Here is a 20,124-nt window from a genome sequence, read left to right as displayed (position 1 = left end):
CACATCGATTTTAATGTTTGATCTCAAACCTCTCGTCATTCTATTTATTCATAAATTAAAATTGGGATACAATTATTGACCATATATTAACTTAGAAAAATAAATTGGTGGATGAATCAAATCTATTTTTCATTTGCTAGTTGACTATAGTAAGAATAATATTATTGTATAGACCCAAATCAAAGTTTAGAGTTATAAATAATAGAGCCTAAAGAGACCGACAAATAATTTAAGTGGTAAAGTAGTTTACGATAATAATTTAAGTGGTAAAGTAGTTTACGATGACGTTGATTTTTTTGTTATCTATCTATATATAATTGATTACGGCTGCTGGTTCAGAGGTGGACTTTGTGGGTTACCGGATTTAAAAAATTAGAGTTGTATAAGGCCCAAAATTTATAAGTCTGAAGCCCAAATAATGTTGTGATGGACACGTGTCGCCTCTGCAGCGAACGATTTTCCACGTGGCAAAGCAGGAGAGATACCAACATATTTATATATATATATATATATAGATAATGTTTAAGAGTACAAATTAAAAAGTATTCCCAAAACTGACATAATATTATATTTTTACTAAAGGCTTTCAAAATATTGACAAAATATTGTTTGGATTTTTTTCAGTCTGAAAACGTACCTAATTCAACAAGGAAAAAGACTGAACCAAATTAATCCTCATTTCTATATAAAATATATTAGGATGAGTTAATCCGTTTGATGGTTGCCTGTTTAAAAAATGATTTGGTTTTAGGTTTTAGACCGTCGCATTTAATGATTAATACACAATAAACCATTAGATGCAAGTTTTGGACCGGTCAGGCCAAGTATTTCTTAACTTAACCATCAACATGTAAAAATCGGTCCTACTTCTACAAGAGCTGCCCCTGAGTGGCATGAGGGTTCGTTCCTACAAGAACATCTTTTAATATAGGTTGGTCAAGGGCGAAAATGACTTTAGAGGGTTTGTTTGCCTTTTACTCCATGATAATGAATACCAATAATACTCCTGGAGTCGTAACTAACTAAAATATATTGCATTAATCCAGTAATCTTATCACTTTCTGAATAAGCAACCGATGTCAATAACTTGTGATTCATAACCCTCGCCCAATTATTTTTTTAGTCTCGGAAGTGATGTAATATCTCTACATACATCCATTATTTTAAGAGAGTCAATATTCACGTTATTAGATAATGTAAACAATTTATTTTGATGTAAATTGAATTTGACTAACATCGATATCTTATATATTTCACTAACGAAATGATTCATACTCTTTATAACCAACATTACATGCTTTGTTTTTTCTAAAAAACACACCCACACAACAACATGCTTTTTGTACTGTTTTGCCAGATCAACTATTTTGTCAACTTCCGCCTTTTCACTATTTAGACCTATTGATTTTCATATGTGACAGTGACACCAATTCATCAAGGGATGATAACATAGTTGTGCAGTTTAGTTCTTGACCCAGATCTTAGATTATAGGAATTTTAATTTCTTATATTCTTATGATAATGCGCTGGTCAAAAAGAAGAAATAATCATTACTATTCACACCGAAATATGCTATTTCAGCCACATATTTATAAGAAAATCTATAAGATTTGAAATCAATTATTATATGATATCTGGCAATATTTGTTCCCTTCGAAGCAATGTTTTACATTTCCAAACGCTTCTCCTCTAAATAAGTACTAAGTACCATGAGTACCGCCAACATAATCACTCCGTATAATCATGCGTTTTTCTCACTCACTATCTCTTTCAATCTTTTGTCTCCTAGTCACTATATGGACCGTCCGTTCCGTGCCACCACAACCACCGTGCACATGGGTGAATGGATAAAACAATGTAAATATGCAAGATATCACGTGCCACCACAACCAGCCGTACGATGCGACCAAACCGGCTGCACCGTCTCGAGCGCCTACGGCACGTGGCCTGACCGGAAAACCTGCAAGGCGGCTAACATCACATACCCGACGACGGAGGAGGAGCTTTGTAAAGCCGTGGCTTATGCATCTGAGCACAATCTCAAGGTCAAAACCGTTACCAAGTTCTCTCACACCATACCGAAACTCGCTTGCCCTTCCGGTTCAGACGCAAGGCTAATCAGCACGTCAAAATACAACTCGGTCATCGAAATCGAACCGGACCGGTTAACGGTTACGGCTGACTCGGGAGTTTCGTTGAGAGAGCTGATCGATAAAGTGGAAGCAGCTGGGTTTAGCATTGGAACGTCACCGTATTGGGAAGGAGTGAGTATTGGTGGGCTTATTAGTACTGGATCCCACGGAAGCTCGTGGTCGGGACGAGGCGGTTCGGTTCACGATCATGTTGTCGGGATCAGCCTTGTGGTTCCAGCGAATTCATCTGAACGTTACGCTAAAGTTATTAGACTTGAAGAAGGAAGAGACGATAAGCTTCTTAACGCCGTTAAAGTGTCATTGGGTGTTTTAGGAGTAATCTCAAAGGTATTACTCCCAACGTTATTAAATAGATACGTTTTTTTAATAAAAAATGGGTTTCAAATTATATAACGTTTTTAACGTGAAATATTAATTTTTACACTAAATAATTCTTCATATTACACAGTTTATTTTTTATTTGTTGAATTTTGATTAAATAGATGATTAATAATATTTTTTATTAAGAAAATACGCAAAACTAAATGTTTTATTAATTTGTTATGGGTTATATTGACTCCATAGCTTGCACAATTCAGAACGTAATGGTAATAAATTTGCAAGTGGTGTTTGGACTCGGTTTTTTTGTCATAGTTTATGTTGATTATATTTCATCGAGTTGGTTTTCGGGGTTCGGAATGCTGATAAGGCAATACAGCTTTGTTTTAGAAAAAAAAAATTTATTGCTAAAACTTCATCTATTAAAAAAGTTGAGCAAGTATAAGTTAAAACCGTTAACTATTCTTTGTGTTTATACAAATCATTTATTAGGTTTGAATATCATTATGTAGGTGAAGCTTTCGATAGAGAAAGCATTCAAGAGAAGTATCACGTATAACTTCACATCTGACGTAGCTCTTGAAGACATTTTCATGGATCATGGCAAGAAATTCGAGTTCGGAGACATAACTTGGTATCCTTCTAGAAAAACCGCGGTTTACCGTTACGATGTACGTTCACCGGTCAACGTCTCCGGCAACGGAGTCAACGATTTCATTGGTTTTCAGTCCAACCCTATCTTGATCTCTAAAGGGGTTCGAGCATTAGGTTAGTTTCATTTTTTCTTTCTGTAGACATCATTACCATATCCGGTTTATTCCGGTTTAGATGGTTTTTTTTTTTGAAAAAGGGCTTCTAAAATTTTAAAATGTTGCAGAGAAGTCACTTGAAGCTAGTAAAAGCGAGAGTGGGAAGTGTATGACGGCTGATACTACGTTGGCTTACAAGAAATTAACTGGGAACGGTTTAAAGAACAATGGTTTACTCTTTACCGGGTATCCGGTTATCGGTAACCAAGGAAAGATTCAGACATCAGGGTCTTGTCTTTACTCATCCTCCCTTAGAATTGATGTCTCATGCTCTTGGGATCCGAGATACAATGGTCTGTTCTTCTACGAGACAACTGCTATATTCCCATTACCTCGGTTTAGAGACTTTATCCTCGACGTGAAGAAGCTACGAGACATGAAACCAGAAAGACTGTGCGGCATCGACATCTACAATGGTATCCTCATACGTTTCATCAAGGGCTCAAAGGCTTATCTCGGCCAGGGAGAGGACTCTGTGGTCATTGACTTTAACTATTACCGAGCTGACGATGTGTTGACCCCGAGGTTAAACCAAGATGTGATGGAGGAGATGGAGCAGATGGCGTTTTCCAAATACGGGGCAAAGCCGCATTGGGGGAAGAATAGGAAAGTGGGTTTCTTTGGCGTGAAGCAAAAGTATGGACCTAACTTTGACAAGTTCTTGGAAGTGAAGAACAAGTTAGATCCTAAGATGATGTTTTCTAGTGAATGGTCAGATGAGATTCTTTTTGGGAGAGAAGGTTTGAAGTATGATGGATGTGCGCTTGAAGGGAACTGTGTGTGTTCAGAAGACAGGCATTGTAGCCCTTCTAATGGTTACTTTTGTAGACAAGGTCTTGTTTACACACAAGCTAGGGTTTGCAGATTCTCCTCGGCTAAAGTTTCAATGGCTTAATTAAAAACTTGTTGTTTCCGGTGATTAAAAGATAATAAGAATAAAAATTCATTTTCATTATGTGTCGGAGCTATCGCTTGTCGGCTGGAGAAGAAAGAAGGCGGGGCCATGCGAGTTTATATAATAAATTTAAGACATCTGATCAATTTCGGTTCTGATTTAATACTACTCTTTGGATCGGATTCTGTTTATTTCTTCGGATTCAGGTTTTTTTTTTGCAAGCCCTACACAAAAACTGGTTACAAGTACATGCAACGTATCTTAAAAAAAAGGCACATGCAACGTGTGAAATGTAAAAAAGAAAAAAATAATTTGTTTTTCAAGTTCAGTAGTCTTTACAAGTTTAGAGTAAACAAATTTGTGTTTTTGACAGATTATAAAAATCTTATAATTTTATTTTTCGAAATCAGGTTTCATACTAATCTTGTTAAAGATTTTCTAAAAGTTACCGAATTATTATAAATAATTTTGTTTTTATTTATTTAATAAAGAAATTGTTTTTAATAGAAAAGTCCCACTTTTATCATTGGAAAACCAAATATGGAGAATGAATTGTACGTAGACTAAGAAATGACACATAATATCAGTAAATGAATTATAAAAATTATGTTTGAAAAAAAAAGACGAATTATAGCCGTTGAATTGTTTTAACCTCTTTTAAAATTTGTTATAAAGAGCCGTTGTTGCAAGCGAAGTGATCATCTACTTAACTTTCTCTGCAAGCAAGGAAAAGCTAGGGTTTGTGAGTTCTGAAGCGACGATCGAAAACGATGAAATCATCGACGGAGAAATCTGGAAAAAAAAGTAATTAGTTTGCTTAGCGTCTCATTTAATACTTGCGGAACAAGATTTGTTTTTTTTTTTTTTTTTTTTTTTTTTGCAGCGGATCGTAGTGGTGACGAGAAAGATCGCGAGGAGAAGTGGAGGTGGTACGACCGCGGAGCGAAGATCCACCACGCAAAAAAGTTTAGAAACGGAGCTTGTGCAAAGTAAGCAACGTGTTGGTGATGTTTCTTGTTTCTTGTTTCGAGTATTCAGTCTGCTTAATTTGGGGGTTTTGTTTGATGTTTTGCTAGCTGTGGTGCAATGACACACGACGCTAAATCTTGCTTTGAAAGAGCACGGAAAGTTGGAGCTAAATTCACAGGGAAACACATCGCTGCTGATGAGAAGATCGAGAGTATTGAGCTTGATTATGCTGGCAAAAGGGACCGCTGGAATGGTTATGACACATCACAGTACTGCCAAGTCCAAGAGAAGAGGTTTCAAGATAGAAAAATGGCGAGGGTGGACTAATCTGTTCAAACAGAGTCCAGAGGATGAGAGCGGTAATGGTGAAGATGTTCCAAACACCTCCTCTGCAGTTAGCTATGAGCCAGCGTTACCTAAAAGCCGGTGGGAGGAAGACGTACTTGTTAACAATCACACTACTGTTTGGGGATCTTATTGGGTTGATCACCAATGGGGTTACAGATGCTGCTTGCAGACGGAGAAGGAGAGTTTCTGTACAGCTTAGTGGGTTACACGTGTTGCATACAAGAACAGGTTCCTACTAGTACATGGTATAGGCAGCTAGCTAGCTAAGGAGATCGAATTCACTTCAGAAGGTTGATTGTATTAGGGATATTATATGATATGATCTTTGATTTGTTGTTGTAATTGTCACTGAATCATTCATTGAGATGATGATATTGACCCCTTGTTACATACTCGGCCTTGTTTTTGTTTATTATTCAATGCTTCAGATTTACAAAGCGTAAAGTAACAAACTATTTTGTCTAATCACAACTACACTTGCATTAATGGAGTGGAGGTTCCTGGAGCAACAACCTGTGAAGTAGTTGCTTCTTCTGGTCAGGATGCCTCTTCTTCTTGAGAGAGCCTGATGAAGTTGTCTTGGATGGTTAAGAGGGAACCTCAAGTACGTTAATGAAGCGATCCAGTGGTTTGACATCTTACTAATCTCTATACAAATGATGCTTGTTTCTCACAGGAGAGATAGAAAACAAATAGATGCTTCAAAACGGTTCTTCACCATCAGTGTAGGAGGTTCAAGCGTACCACCTTCGTTTGTAACTGATGCTGCTGTTGGTATGTCAGAGCCAACTTCCACTTAAAAAGGATGACCCATTAAGTTGAACGCAGCCTCAAGTATCCATGTCTTGTAACAATGTGAAGCTGTCCAAACTCTCATGTAAACTTAATCTCAACCACCGCAGGACTGATATGTCACCCAACCAAATACCATAAACGCAAGGCTTCACTCAGTCACTGTCATCAGTGAAGCCAATACACAAACAGTTCACTCTCATCTGTAGTCTTTCTCTCACACACATGTATATAGTAGTATCTGAATCATAGAGAGTTCTACTAAGCTCATGGAAGAGAGCACCTGCAGCAGAGCAATACAACATATTAATTATTACAATATATAACAAACCTCCTCAAGACAGAAAATCAGAAATCAACTTGAAAGTTTCCATCATAACAGATCCTTATATAGAACTACCAAACCTCAAAGGAATCAGACAACTTCTCCTATAATGATATCAAATTTCCCATATAAAACAACAACTTTTGTTTTTTCAAGGAAAATAAACAAAATTACAAAGTCGGCAGGCAGATTTGACTTACCCTACAAATGTCAAAAGCAGATTCTCCACCAAACAGTTAAAAGCTTGATCTATATGACCTTGAGCTGCATGATATCGACTTAGACAAACCCTCCCAAGAATCGCTTTCGAGTTGAAACGAAGATTAGATACTGAAAGTTGAAACCTTTGGATGAAAAGAAGCTACTGCTGCTAGTGCTACTGTTGTTAAAGTGACGGCCTTTTAGTAAATGAAAGTCCATTTTAAATAATAAAAACAACAGTAAATGCTAACAAGTCGTAACTCGAGTTTCGTGTCACTACGATTACATTCCACCGCAACATTTACGACCCGACGATGTCACACATAAATGCTTTTAGTACAAACATATTAAAACAGATTAAGTTTATGGTTTAAGTAAGCAGAACGTTAGGTTTTAATGTCATATGTATATAGATTGAGATTCCTTTTAGTAAAACCATTCAATTTAGCAACATTATGCCACATAAATCCATTCTCGAAATGAATCTTCGAGTTAATTATCTCAAAATTAAAAGGACTGCTGCCTTTTTTCTTTTCTTTTCTTTTTTTAAAAAATCAATAACGCAAACTTAATTATTAAACATGACAACATATAATATTTCAAAAATAAATATTTCAACTAAGGAGCATGGATACAAAAAACAAAGCACGAGGACATTAAAAGAAAACAATGCCGTCCTCAGTGACATTGAAGACACTGCTTATTGCGCGCGCATCCTAATCAGGTATCCGATAATTTTTAAGAGTTACTCCTTCCGTTTCTCATTTTAGAAAATTTTTTTCGTTACAAAATAAGTATCGTTTTCGATTTTCAATGCAAAATTTATTAATCTTATGCAATTTTTTTTCTATTGGTTGAAATATGGTTAGGTGTATAGGTAATAGTTGTTTTTTATAGGAAATGTACAAAATTAATTGTTTCCTTAATCCATGTGCTGAAACCTAAAACGAGACTTATAATAAAACAGATGGAGTATTGAGCTAGCCACAATTTGGAAACAAGAATAGCACTATATATCAATATTGTTTGGAAACATGGATAGCATTTAAAAAAATTTATGGTCTTTTAGTAATATAAAAAAAATTGATTTGTAATCAATATTTCATCAAATATATTCAGTTACCATAACTCAAACAAACGTAGTAAATCCCACTTTTAAATATGAAAACAATAAGAGAATAACTAATAAATAGATTTTGTCAAACATATGATACATTTACAATGTAAATTTATAAAAAAAATATAGAACACTTAAAAAGAAAAACAAATATAAATTTACAAAACAAAAAATTAATACCGCAATACAATTGCACTACAAAATGGTGAGGCATCTAAAATATATAATATTCATATGAAAACTATAAAATATTATAATATTCTAAATTATAATAGTTAGACATGAAATATTATAACCTCTCAAGTCCACCTCCTATTGCAGTTACGTGACATGTAGACATATTCCTGTTATATATGATTAAGTGTCTCATTGAATAAAAAAGTATTATTGTTTTTTTCTTTAAGTGTTTCATAAATGAATTCTAAAAACAATTTCACAGTTTTGTTAAATATCTTTATGATCAAAAATTATTATCTAAAATTAATTTCAAATACTTTACATAAATAGATTAATATTAATTTTTTTAACAGAGATATGGAAACCACTATATTTTGACAAAATCACATTTTTAAAATTTGCATATCTCTTCAATCATAGGAACCACCATATTTGAAATCTATATTTATCAAGATATAATACATTTTCTAAAAGTTCTATTTTGATTTTTCGGTTTTAGATATATATGAACCACTTAGTTATTTGTGAATATCAATTTAGTTGTGAATTTTTTTTGCTTTGGTTTTGATTCACGGTTGTTTCTCGGTTTATAGTTCCATATCTAACCAGGATTCTGAAGTGTTTTTTTTTCTTTGGTTATAATTTTTACAATATCACGTCATAAAACGGGTTATAACCTATAAATATAAATAAAGCTTTGTAGTATATATTTCAAATATTTACACAAACTCAATGGTAAGAATATCAGATATGGACATATCATTTAGGGTATTTAGGATTCAAAAAGATTTGAATTAACTAAAAATATGAAAAATACCCAAAACATGAAAAATATTTAAACTCTAAAAATCCAAAAAATATTTAAATACCTAAAAATAAAAAAAAATTATTTGAAATCTGACCCGATGAACCAAAAAATACCCAAAATTTTATCCAACTACCCAATTGTTTTTTTTTTAAATCAAATTTTACCTGAAACCCAAAACTATTGTAAATCCAAACTCAAAACTTAATTATATGTAATGACGGAGACATATTCAAAACACCTAATATACTTAATATACACAAAATATTTCCGACTAGGTCTCGGATAGGATCCAAACTCAAACAAAGACCCGTCCAAAGGAAATACCTATTAGGTAATTTTCTTTGAACCCTGACCCAAACCAAACCTATGTTTTGAGTCGGTTTTGGTTTGGTCTTTGGTCCAGATTAAATGTCAATGTTTAAGAGAAAGTTATATAAAATATACATATAAATCTTAAATAAACTACTCATAGAATATATAATTTTCAAAAATTCTTTTCTTCAAAATAATATAACTTTATATTATAATATAATCTCAAAAACCCGCGATTTCGAAGCTTGGGTCAAAATCCAATATTGTATTATCAACCAAAAGAGAATCAGAAATTATCTTTTCTTATCCAAAAGGGTGAAAAAGGAAAAATAGAACTAGTGTTTCAGAAAAAAGGAAAAAAGAAAAAAGGAAAAATAGAACTTACGGTTTTACTATTTCTATTAGGCTTCGGAAGAAAAAAAACTATATAAATAAGTTACAATCTCTCCAAAATCTTCTCAGTCCTCACCAACAGCCTAAACCTAAAACTAACTAATCGAAGAATATGGATGAATCAATGAAAAGAAGAAGAGTTTGTTCTGAACGTAGGAATGAGAAGAGTAAGGAGGTGTCGCTGTCGTCTGGGTTATTGTCGTTGCCTGACGAGGTGGCTCTGAACTGCCTGGCTCATGTCTCGAGATTAGACCTGGCGGCCTTAGCCGTAGCCTCCAAGTGTCACCGGTCTCTTGTCGTTTCCCCTCAGCTTTGGGACCTGAGACGTTTTAAGGGTTCCACTGAGCCATCTCTCTATGTATGCTTGCACATCCTTCCTGAACCAAACCCACGTTGGTTCATCCTTAACCCCATGCAACGTCGGTTGAAACCCATTCGGTCGAACCGCTATGAGGAGGCTCAGTCGTTATCCTCCTTCGTGGTGATTGATTGGGGAATCTTTATAATCGGTGGAATCAGAAACGGCGAACCCACTTCTGATGTGTTTTTCCTTGACTGTTTCGAGCACTCATGGAACCGTCTCCAATCTATGTACGTGCCTCGTGCTTCCGCAACGGCATGCCTGATAGGCAAGAAGATATACGTGTTTGGAGGGTGTGGAGATGAAGCTGATTCTTTTAACTGGGTAGAGGTATTCGATCTCGAGACCCAAACTTGGGAGGTGTTGTTTGTGTTTACCCCCAAGATGCCCCTCAATATTGAACATAGTGTGGTGATAGATAAGGAACTGGTTTACGCTGTGGATGATGAGGGTCAAGATTTCTCCTTCTCACCAAGTAAACGTTTATTTTGGACAAGCGGGATGATAGATTCTAAGCCGGGACACAGAAGTGATTGGTGTGTCATTGGTAAACTATTGTTCTGTCGTGGTACTCGCGGGAGAATACTATGGTGTGATCCAGAGGATGGGTTTGATTGGGAGGAAGTCAAGGGGTTGGAAGACTTCCAAGACTCTTTTTGTGGTTCGGTACAACCGTGGGGGTTGGGGAAGACCAAGGTCCAGTATGATATCAACAAACTCTGCACCGACCCCGCTGGGAACATTGTCATATTTTGGAACAATCCTGATAGTTTGGAACTTTGGTCTGCTGTTATTTCCTTGGAGTCATGCAATGGGGGACTCGAGATTAAGGGAAAGATTGAATGGTCCGGTGCTGTCTTCAAACTTGATCCTCTCTCAAAGTCGTCATATAGCGTTAATGTCTTATACTCTGCTTATGTCAATGCCTGAAATTCTCAAATATTAGTTGGAGTGTGATTTATATAACTATTCTGTTAGAAGTTGAATGTCTTGGTTTTTGTTATGGGGTCGAGACAAGTGTAAGAATCATGTGACTACTGGGTTTTTTTTTTTTTTTTTTTGAACAAACCATGCATTAATAAGTCAAGAAACAGAGTTTAGTTCGCATAAATGCGACTTACAAGATCCTGTAGGCTTATCTTTGCCAGAGAATCAGCCTCAGTATTAAAGGAACGAGAAATAAAATGAAATGAGATAGATTCAAACTTCAAAGTGTGCACATAGAGCAGAGATGTCATTGAGAACACCCTGGACCTCCAGGCAGCGACCTTGTGTGTTGATACAATCCATGAGAATCTTCGAGTCAGAGCACACACTCAGGATCTTGAAGTTCCTTGATGCTGCATCGGTGATAGCAGCTATGACCGCAAGTGCTTCAGACATTGGAGCTGAGGCAACATGAGAGCGGTTAGAAGTATTGGACGAGGACCATCCAGATGTGGAGTCTTTGTAGATCCAACCCATGCCCGCACAATGAGTGGAGGCCTGCCAAGACACATCTACCAAACACACCAGACCAGCAAGAGAGCGACCTGGGTCTCGGTGGGCAATCTTAGCCTGAGGCGGCTTTGCGGGTGGTCTCTTCAAAAGTTGAGCAGCTTGCCAATTACGGGCCTCTCTAAGGGCTAGCGTGACCACCTCCTGCTCTTTCATCACCTAGTTCTCAAAAGTCAATCTGTTTCTGGCCTTCCACAGATACCACACCACCCACAGATAAAAGGGACACACCAGTCCCGAAGGCGGAAGGTTAGTAAGACCTCTACCAAGGTTCAACAGGGTAGAGGTGTTTGTGGCCAACAGAAACGCTGTCATATCAGTACAAGGTACCAGTTCCCAGGTTCTACGCGCAAAGGGGCATTGAAGGAAGATGTGGCGATCAGTTTCAGGCTCCCCACACCGCTACAAGCCGTGTCTATCATGATACCTCTTGTAGCCAGATTAACCTTTGATGATATTGCACCGCTATGCATCTTCCAAAGAAAAGTCTGTACTTTTGGCATGGTGTCTACCTTCCAGATGTTGTTGATCCAGTTAAACTGCTGTTCCAGCGGTTGTCGGGGTTGGGAGAGGAGCTTGTAGCCTGATTTCGTTGTGTACTCCTCTGATGTCGTATACAGCCAGACCCGTTCATCTTTTGAAGACAACCAACTTGGAACCAACTCTCGAATCATATCCTCATACTGAGGCAAGGTGGTTCTTATCATTTGGAGGTTCCACTCCTTGGAATGTGGAAGGATTAGATCAGCCACCACTAGTTGTTGTTGGTCAAGAGAAGGAGGGCCCATAGGGGCCATCGGTTCCGAGAGAGACAGCCACAGGTTCTGCCACACACCAATGTCTTTCCCTGAGCCAATTAACCAGCCAAGCCCCCTCTTAATGACCTCCCTTCCTGCCATAACCCCACGCCACCCATGGGATGCAGCGCCTGGTATCGAAGCCTCCAGGAAAGGCGTATCCTGGCAATACTTCCCCAATAAGATCTGGCTGACGAGGGAATCAGGATTTGACAGAATTCGCCAAGCTAACTTGCCCAAAAGTGCATCATTAAAACGTTTAATGTCTCGAAATCCTAATCCTCCATCCGCCTTTGCCGTCGTAAGAGTCGTCCAAGACACCCAACTCATCTTTCTCAGTTCCGGTTTCACATCCCACCAAAACCGTGTCAACACCGACTGAATTTGTTTGCAAAGAGATAGCGGCAACTTGAAACATGACATCGCATAAGCCGGCATAGCAGTCAACACAGCTTTGAGAAGGACTTGCTTTCCAGCTCCATTGAGGAATTTGGAAGACCAGCTGTGAGAGCATTGACGGATACGATCCACTATGTTGGCAAAAATATCTCTTTTCCGGCGTGAGAAGTGCTCTGGGAGTCCTAGGTACTTACCAATGCCACCCTCGGCTTCAATGAGGAACCGCTCTTTAACTTTGATCCTAATCGACGCCGGGGTCTTTGCCAAGAAAGTGATGGCAGATTTTTGGAGATTAATCCGCTGACCCGAGGCTGCTTCATACTTCTCCAAGATGGCTAAGAGTGAATCGCAACTCACCGGATCACTTTTACAGAAGAACATAGTATCGTCCGCAAATAAGAGGTGATTGACAGCAGGTGAGTTGCGTGCCACTTTCAGACCCGGAAGAAGCCCATCTTCTTGAGCCTTTCGGCATAGCCCAAACAGAACCTCTGAACACAGTATAAAGAGGTACGGAGAAAGGGGGTCACCTTGTCGCAGTCCCCTACCTGGCAAAACACGTTCTCGCGGCTCGCCATTGATCAGAAATGAGTAAGACACTGACCGGACGCATTGCCGTATCCAAACTCTCCATACTTCATGGAAACCAAAGCTCTTCAGAACTTGATCAAGAAAGTCCCACTCGATTCGATCGTAAGCCTTGCTCATGTCCGTCTTTATAGCCATTGAGCAGAACTTCTTTGCTTTAGATGTACGAAGATAATGAAGAACCTCGTGGGTAATAAGAACATTGTCGGAGATCGCCCGTCTTGCCACAAACGCTGACTGCTGGGGTGAGATTAGTGTCGAGAGCAGTGGCTTCATGTGTTTGGACAGAAGTTTTGCCACAATCTTGTAGTGGGTGGAGCAGGGGGCTATCGGCCAGTAGTCAGCCACTTTCCGCGGTTCTTTAATCTTCGGGATTAAACGGACATATGTTTCATTGAAACGCGGGTTAAGCCAGCTCTCCGCAAAGAAACTTTTGATATCTTTGTACACATCCTCTCCAATAATCTCCCAGAAACTCTGGTAAAAACTTGCCGAGAAACCATCTGAACCTGGTGCTTTGTCTTTATGAATTGAGAATACTGCTCCTTTTATCTCCAGGTCCGTAGGTATGGCAATCAATAGCTGATTCATCTCCTCTGATACCAGAGGTTGGATGACATCCGAGATGAAGCTGAGATCTCCACGGGGTGAGGAAGTGAAAACCTCCCGATAGAAATCAGCAATACATTTTGCAATACTGTCATCTCCATAAGCTGCTTCACCGGCATCGTTTTCAATCACTGCAAGCTTGTTAACCGCATTTCTTCCTCGGGTAACCGCATGGAAAAAACCAGTATTACAGTCGCCATCTTGCAACCATTGAATGCGGCTGCGTTGTCTCCAATAGCTCTCCTCCTCAGAGTATGCATCGTTGAGTGTAGCTGTCAGCCGGGTAATGAGCTCTGAGTCAGGCAGCAAGGCTGAGAGCGCCTCATCCAGGGCCACTTGTGTAGAGAGAATCAGGTTTTTGCTGTGCAGGTTTTGCTCCTTCGTCCAAGCTATGATTGCTTGTCTGGTCCGGCATATCTTTGAGAGAACTGATTCCGGATCAATGGCCTTCCAACTCTCCTCCACAAGGGTTTTTATTTCCGGTTTAGAGACTAATCTTCTATCAAACCGGAAGATTCCTCTTCTTTTCCGCTAGGTACGATCAAAGTAGGTGATAAGCGGTATATGGTCTGATCCCTCAAACCTCAGATATTTGCAGTGTGCTGCTGGGAACATCTCAGACCAAGAGCAGTTGGCCATGGCTCTGTCGAGCCTAGAGTGAATGAGGTGAATATACCATACCCTGCGCCATGAGAGAGAGTTTCCGGAGAAAGGGACGTCCCACAGGCCCACCTGAGTTACAAAGCTGCGAAAAGCTACAAAAGATCCCTCCCAGCGGGGTGGTCCACCTTCTTTTTCCGAGTTGTCGAGCAGTTCGTTGTAGTCTCCGGTGATTAACCAAGCCTCCTCTCGGGTCTGGGAAATTAGCATTAATTTCTCCCAGAACTCTGCTCTGTCTTCTTTACGGGGAGAGCCTTAAACGAAAGAGACATAAAAAGAGGAGCCTTCCCCAGTAACAAAAGTATCAATGATATTAGGAGAAGAGTCCAAGATATCAATAGTTACATTATCAGTCCAGGAGAGGCAAAGTCCTCCACTTAATCCCACAGGGGGCACAGTAAAATGATTAGTGAGATTTGATTTCTCAAACAATTTTAGAACTGTTTCATCTTGATTCTTGGTTTCCATGAGGAACATTATGTCCGGAGAAAACTTGCGGCGCAATTCTCGCAGACGACGAACTGTAGGGCTGCACCCAGAGCCCTGACAGTTCCAGCACATTGCAGCTAAGGAACAAGGCCTTTGGCGGTGTGAAAACCCGCCTTGGCTCTAGTGATCGCCGTGATGGTTGTGGTGGAAGGGGGGGCACCTACACCAGGAGCCTTAGTTCCTTTCTTCGCAGGTTGATTACCTGTCACAACTTTCCTCTTCGGGGAGTTTTGTACCCTAGTAACACGCCGCCTCTTGACACTCACTCCAGTGGGAGGAGCTAGAGGAGTTCTCTTCTTGGTAGTAGTAGCTCGCTCTGTAGCTATGCGCTTTCCAGCAGCCTTGCTCGCAGCTCTACTGGCAGCGGTGGATCGAGCAACTTGCAACGGGGGTGCAACCGGATTAACATCCACCGGTATCTCACCATCCTCATCAGCATTCCCAACCAGATTGGCATCACCCAACCGTTCAAACACATGTCGACAATCTTCACTTAGTGATCTGATTGGTGATAGTTGCGGTAAGGAGAGACGGTTCTGTATTGGGCCTCTAGAGCTTGAGGGGATCGAGTTTACTTCATTGGCCCCAGACGGGAGGTTATCCTCTAGATACTGAATTTACACATCTTGTAATCGTCCTGACTCTAGGATCGAAGCTCCACGTTGGATCAGTTGTTCCCTATCAATGGGAATTGAGAGACGACTCATCGCCGAGCCTCGTTCACGCGGTGATATCACCGTTGCAGGGTGTGACTGAAGTGGGGAGTCAATTGGCTCACGCTCAGGACGAGGAGACGGGGTATGAGACACTTGCGAAAGGGCAAGTCTGTTCTCAAGAGATTGTGGGGTCTTTTCTTGTCCAAGAAAAATCATTTATAAACGTTAGAACATGCTTCTTTGTTATAAGTATCTTCAATCTCAAATAAACCCTCAACGTTTTCAATAATATACTCCAAAACCTAAAAATTAATACCAATATCTACATGCAATATAGTTATAAGAACACCCAAAACATGTTGCATTGACGGTCGTTCCTTCCAGTTCACCATGATGCATCTTTGGATGAGTCTGCCATTTGTTTTGCTGCATGCGTTGGATAATCGCTCTCAAGTCGGGGATCGATTATTTCCCCCAAACGATCTAGTCCTAATATCTAAGCTGCTCTGACATAATACTCCCCCTTTCGAACCAATAAAAAGCTCAAGCAAGATCACACCATACGTAAAAACATCGGTGTTCACTCCCGCATGGCCTACATACATTACACAATTGTCTTCAAGATTTGATCAACGAAAGATTAACCAAATTAGTAAAAAAGTTAAGATATTGGTGTACCTGCATATTCAAAAGGCAGGTATGTAGTTGCTACAAATCTCCCATTATCTCCAAAAATAATTCTTTTGGAATCAAGGTAAAGTAATTTTGCATTGTATTGCTGATGAAATAAAAACTTTTAGGTATTAATTTCAAAGATCATAAAAAAATAGAAGAAAAATGTAAGTCATTAACCTCGTCAAGCATAATGTTATGCATGTGGAGTTCTTGATGTATCGGGATTTTCTTGATGGAGTGGAGAAATGCAATAGCTTCTGCTACTCCAATGGCTATCTTAACCCGTGTTTCCCAAGGCAATGCCTCCTAGAGACTGCTACGTTGTCACCAAGTCCTTTTTTTTGGGTCAAAACCGTAATAGATTTAAAGCATACGAATTATGTATTTATTTTAAACAAATGTGAAGTACATAACCTCAAACTCTAGAAATCAATTTAACATCAAATTTCCTACGGACGTAAACGTAAGACTTGCATTTTCCATATAAACTTTATAGATCTGTTTACACCAAAAAATTATAGATCTGATGAAACTATACGTAAATAGCGTTTATTAAAAAAAACTTGAAAATCTTTTAATAAAAACTATATATGAATGTTTTTCTCAAACATAAAGTTTAAGAGTACAAATTAAAAAGTATTCCCAAAATTGACAAAATATTGTTCTTTTACTAAAGGCTTTCAAAAAATTGACTAATATTGTTTGGATTCTTTTCTTTTCTTTTTTTGTCACAAAAATACTTAATTAATTAAAAGGCCCAAAAGAGGTCCAATCCATAGGAATCCATTACATTAGGGAATTTCTCAGGGCGACCTTTACCAGAGCATCCGCTTCCTCGTTATCCCTTCTACCAATATGAAAAAACCGATTGAAACAAATACAGAAGAAAGATCATGAATATCCTTGACGATTCCAAGCAATTCCTTCCTCTGTGTCTTGTTGTTGATTGCTCCAATGAGCGTTAGATTGTCGGAGCACATCCAGAGATTCGATATCCCTTGATTTGCAGCCATGAAAAGACCCTCACGAACCGCTAGCGCCTCAGCGATCAAAGGGGAGTTTACAAAGTTCTGGACCACTGCTCCTTGTCGTTCTGCCGTCTCGGGAGTTCTGCTAAAAGCCCAGGCGAGGCCTGCTCTCTGTCGAGTCGCATCCCACGCAGCATCGGTTTTGCAAACAGAGATTTGGGGTTCCAGTTGAGGTATTGCCATTAACTTATTCACGCAGCATCCCACGCAGCATCGGTTTGGATTCTTTTCAATCTGAAAACGTACCTAATTCAAAAAGGGAAAAGACTGAACCAAATTAATCCTCATCTCTATATAAAATACTAGGGTTGGTAGGGCGGGATATACTTTATTTGTGTATAAATATTGTGATTACTCTCTCTTCACCCTATTTGATCACATGGCGAACTAAAAGGAGAGAAAACACTACTTGAAATATTGTTAGAGGTCCTAGAGCAAAAAAATTGTTTTTTACCCTTTAAAATTTATATGTAGATAATTTTTAAAATATTTTTAAAATTTAATCAATAATATTTTATATATTTGTAATGAAAATAAAAATATATTCATATCAAATAATTTTGGGTCCTTCTCAATTTTATTTATTTGATTTATTATATATATATATATATATAAATATATAGATTTATAAAAAAATTGGAGCCTTTAATTATTATTATACAGGGGGACACGAGCTTGGGTCCGGGGCGGTCGCACCGTTTGTCCCCCCCTTGTGAACTGGCCATGGTCCTCCCTGATGTTCTTATTCCCCTTTTATTACTTGTTTGATTTATGTTGTGAGAAATATGTAACGTAAAGGGTAGAGTTCTTTCTTGATAACATAGCGTTAGTGGGAAAATCAACATAACTCTCATTTAACGTAAAAAGAATCATTGTTATCTTCTACAGTAATTTTTATACGCAACGCTCTGTAAATTTGGTAATTGTTTTTGTTTCAATATTGTGTAACGTGTTATGCATGGTCTGTTCCAATGAGTGTTTTTAAAATTAATCATCGTTCATGAAGATATAAGCAGTATTGTTGTGTTTCGATTATGTGTATTTAAAAAAAACATACTAATTAACATTCAATAAATGAATATATGCTAGACGGCTCACCATTCGTAATGGACCATATATTTGGGTATGACGCATGTATCTCTCTCTATATATTTTTTTTTACAGAAAACCCATGAAATAACATACAGGACGAAGCCATAAATGAACACATGCCACAAACGTAGCCCATAAATAAATACGGAGGATAAAGCCCAGCATCAAACATTTTCAATGATATGCCGCGTTTTGGACGAAAAAGGACACGTGTCAGCGTCGTAGAGAGCGACTTTCTGATATGACACAACATGAGAGAGATCAACAATTTTTTTATATATATAGATATTATGATGAGTTAATCTGTTTGATGGTTGCCTGTTTATTTGGTTTTAGGTTTTAGACCGTCGCATTTAAATATCAATCCACAATAAACCATTAGATGCAAGGTTTAGACCGGTCAGGCCAAGTAATTCTTAACTTAACCATCAACATGTAAAAATCGGTCCTACTTCTACAAGAGCTGCCCCTGAATGGCATGAGGGTTCGTTCCCACAAGAACATCTTTTAATATAGGTTGGCCAAGGGCGAAAATGACTTTAGAGGGTTTGTTTGCCTTTTTTTTTTTTTGAAACTCATGGTTTGTTTGCCTTTTACTCCATGATGATAATGATGGTACCAATAATACTCCTGGAGTCGTAACCAACTAAAATATATTGCATTAATCCAGTAATCCAGTAATCTTATCATTTTCTGGATAAGCAATCACCAATTTCAATAACTTGTGATTCATAACCCTCGCCCAATTATTTTATGTCTCGGAAGTGATGTAATATCTATAGAACATACATCCATTATTTTATGAAAATCGATATTCACGTTATTAGATAATGTAAACAATTTATTTTGATGTAAATTAAATTTGATTAACATCGATTATATTTCACTAACGAAATGATTCAAACTCTTTATAACCAACATTACATGCTTTGTTTTTTCTGAAAACACACCAACACAAAACACATGCTTTTTGTACTGTTTTGTCAGATCAACTCTTTTGTCAACTACCGCCTTTTCACTATTTAGACCTATTGATTTTCATATGTAACAGTGACCCTAATTCATCAAGGGATGATAACATAGTGTGCAGTTTAGTTCTTGACCCAGATCTTAAAATGTGGGTCTCATAATTTTATTAAAATCCAGTTATTCCTCCTCTTCTGCAAGAGGTGATTTTGCTTGGATTTTTATACTATTCGCGGATTCCACTGACATGTTGCGGCCCGTGATTAGTTTATTTTTAATTTTTTTTTTTTAAATCAAAAAAAAAAATTAAGAACATTTTAGGGTTAATCATGCTCTATTCTTATGATAATGCACTGGTCTAAAAGAGAAATAATCATATACTATTCACACCGAAATATGCTATTTCAGCGACATATTTATAAGAAAATCTATAATATTTTAAATCAATTATTATATGATATCTGGCAATATTTGTTCCCTTCGAAGCAATGTTTTACATTTCCAAACGCTTCTCCTCTAAATAAGTACTAAGTACCATGAGTACCGCCAACATAATCACTCCGTATAATCATGCGTTTTTCTCACTCACTATCTCTTTCAATCTTTTGTCTCCTCGTCACTATATGGACCGTCCGTTCCGTGCTGATGTTAGGAGTTTTCAAGGCTCCTAAGACAAATGTTGTAATATAG

At 38.1% G+C, this 20,124-nt stretch overlaps 3 protein-coding genes across 3 annotated transcripts; all 3 read left to right on the top strand.

Annotated features, from left to right (window-relative positions):
* The first annotated feature begins 1,642 nt into the window (after positions 1-1,642).
* Positions 1,643-4,235, top strand: LOC106322885 (L-gulonolactone oxidase 3). Its single transcript, XM_013761034.1, has 4 exons — positions 1,643-1,830; positions 1,896-2,480; positions 2,984-3,239; positions 3,349-4,235. The coding sequence occupies exons 1-4, from the start codon at positions 1,744-1,746 to the stop codon at positions 4,173-4,175; spliced, it is 1,755 nt and encodes a 584-aa protein (XP_013616488.1). The 5' UTR covers positions 1,643-1,743; the 3' UTR covers positions 4,176-4,235.
* Positions 4,236-4,945: 710 nt separating this feature from the next.
* Positions 4,946-5,471, top strand: LOC106323168 (pre-mRNA-splicing factor SLU7-B-like). The gene is made up of 3 exons (XM_013761327.1): positions 4,946-4,979; positions 5,059-5,164; positions 5,252-5,471. The coding sequence occupies exons 1-3, from the start codon at positions 4,946-4,948 to the stop codon at positions 5,469-5,471; spliced, it is 360 nt and encodes a 119-aa protein (XP_013616781.1).
* Positions 5,472-9,729: 4,258 nt separating this feature from the next.
* LOC106326383 (F-box/kelch-repeat protein At4g39560-like) lies at positions 9,730-10,950 on the top strand. Its single transcript, XM_013764376.1, has one exon. It carries the CDS (start codon positions 9,730-9,732, stop codon positions 10,906-10,908), a length of 1,179 nt encoding a protein of 392 aa, XP_013619830.1. The 3' UTR covers positions 10,909-10,950.
* Positions 10,951-20,124: the final 9,174 nt, after the last annotated feature.

This window comes from Brassica oleracea, chromosome C2 (assembly GCF_000695525.1).
Source record: "Brassica oleracea var. oleracea cultivar TO1000 chromosome C2, BOL, whole genome shotgun sequence".
Classification (NCBI taxonomy): Eukaryota; Viridiplantae; Streptophyta; class Magnoliopsida; order Brassicales; family Brassicaceae; genus Brassica; species Brassica oleracea.
This window is presented reverse-complemented; position numbering and strand designations above follow the sequence as displayed.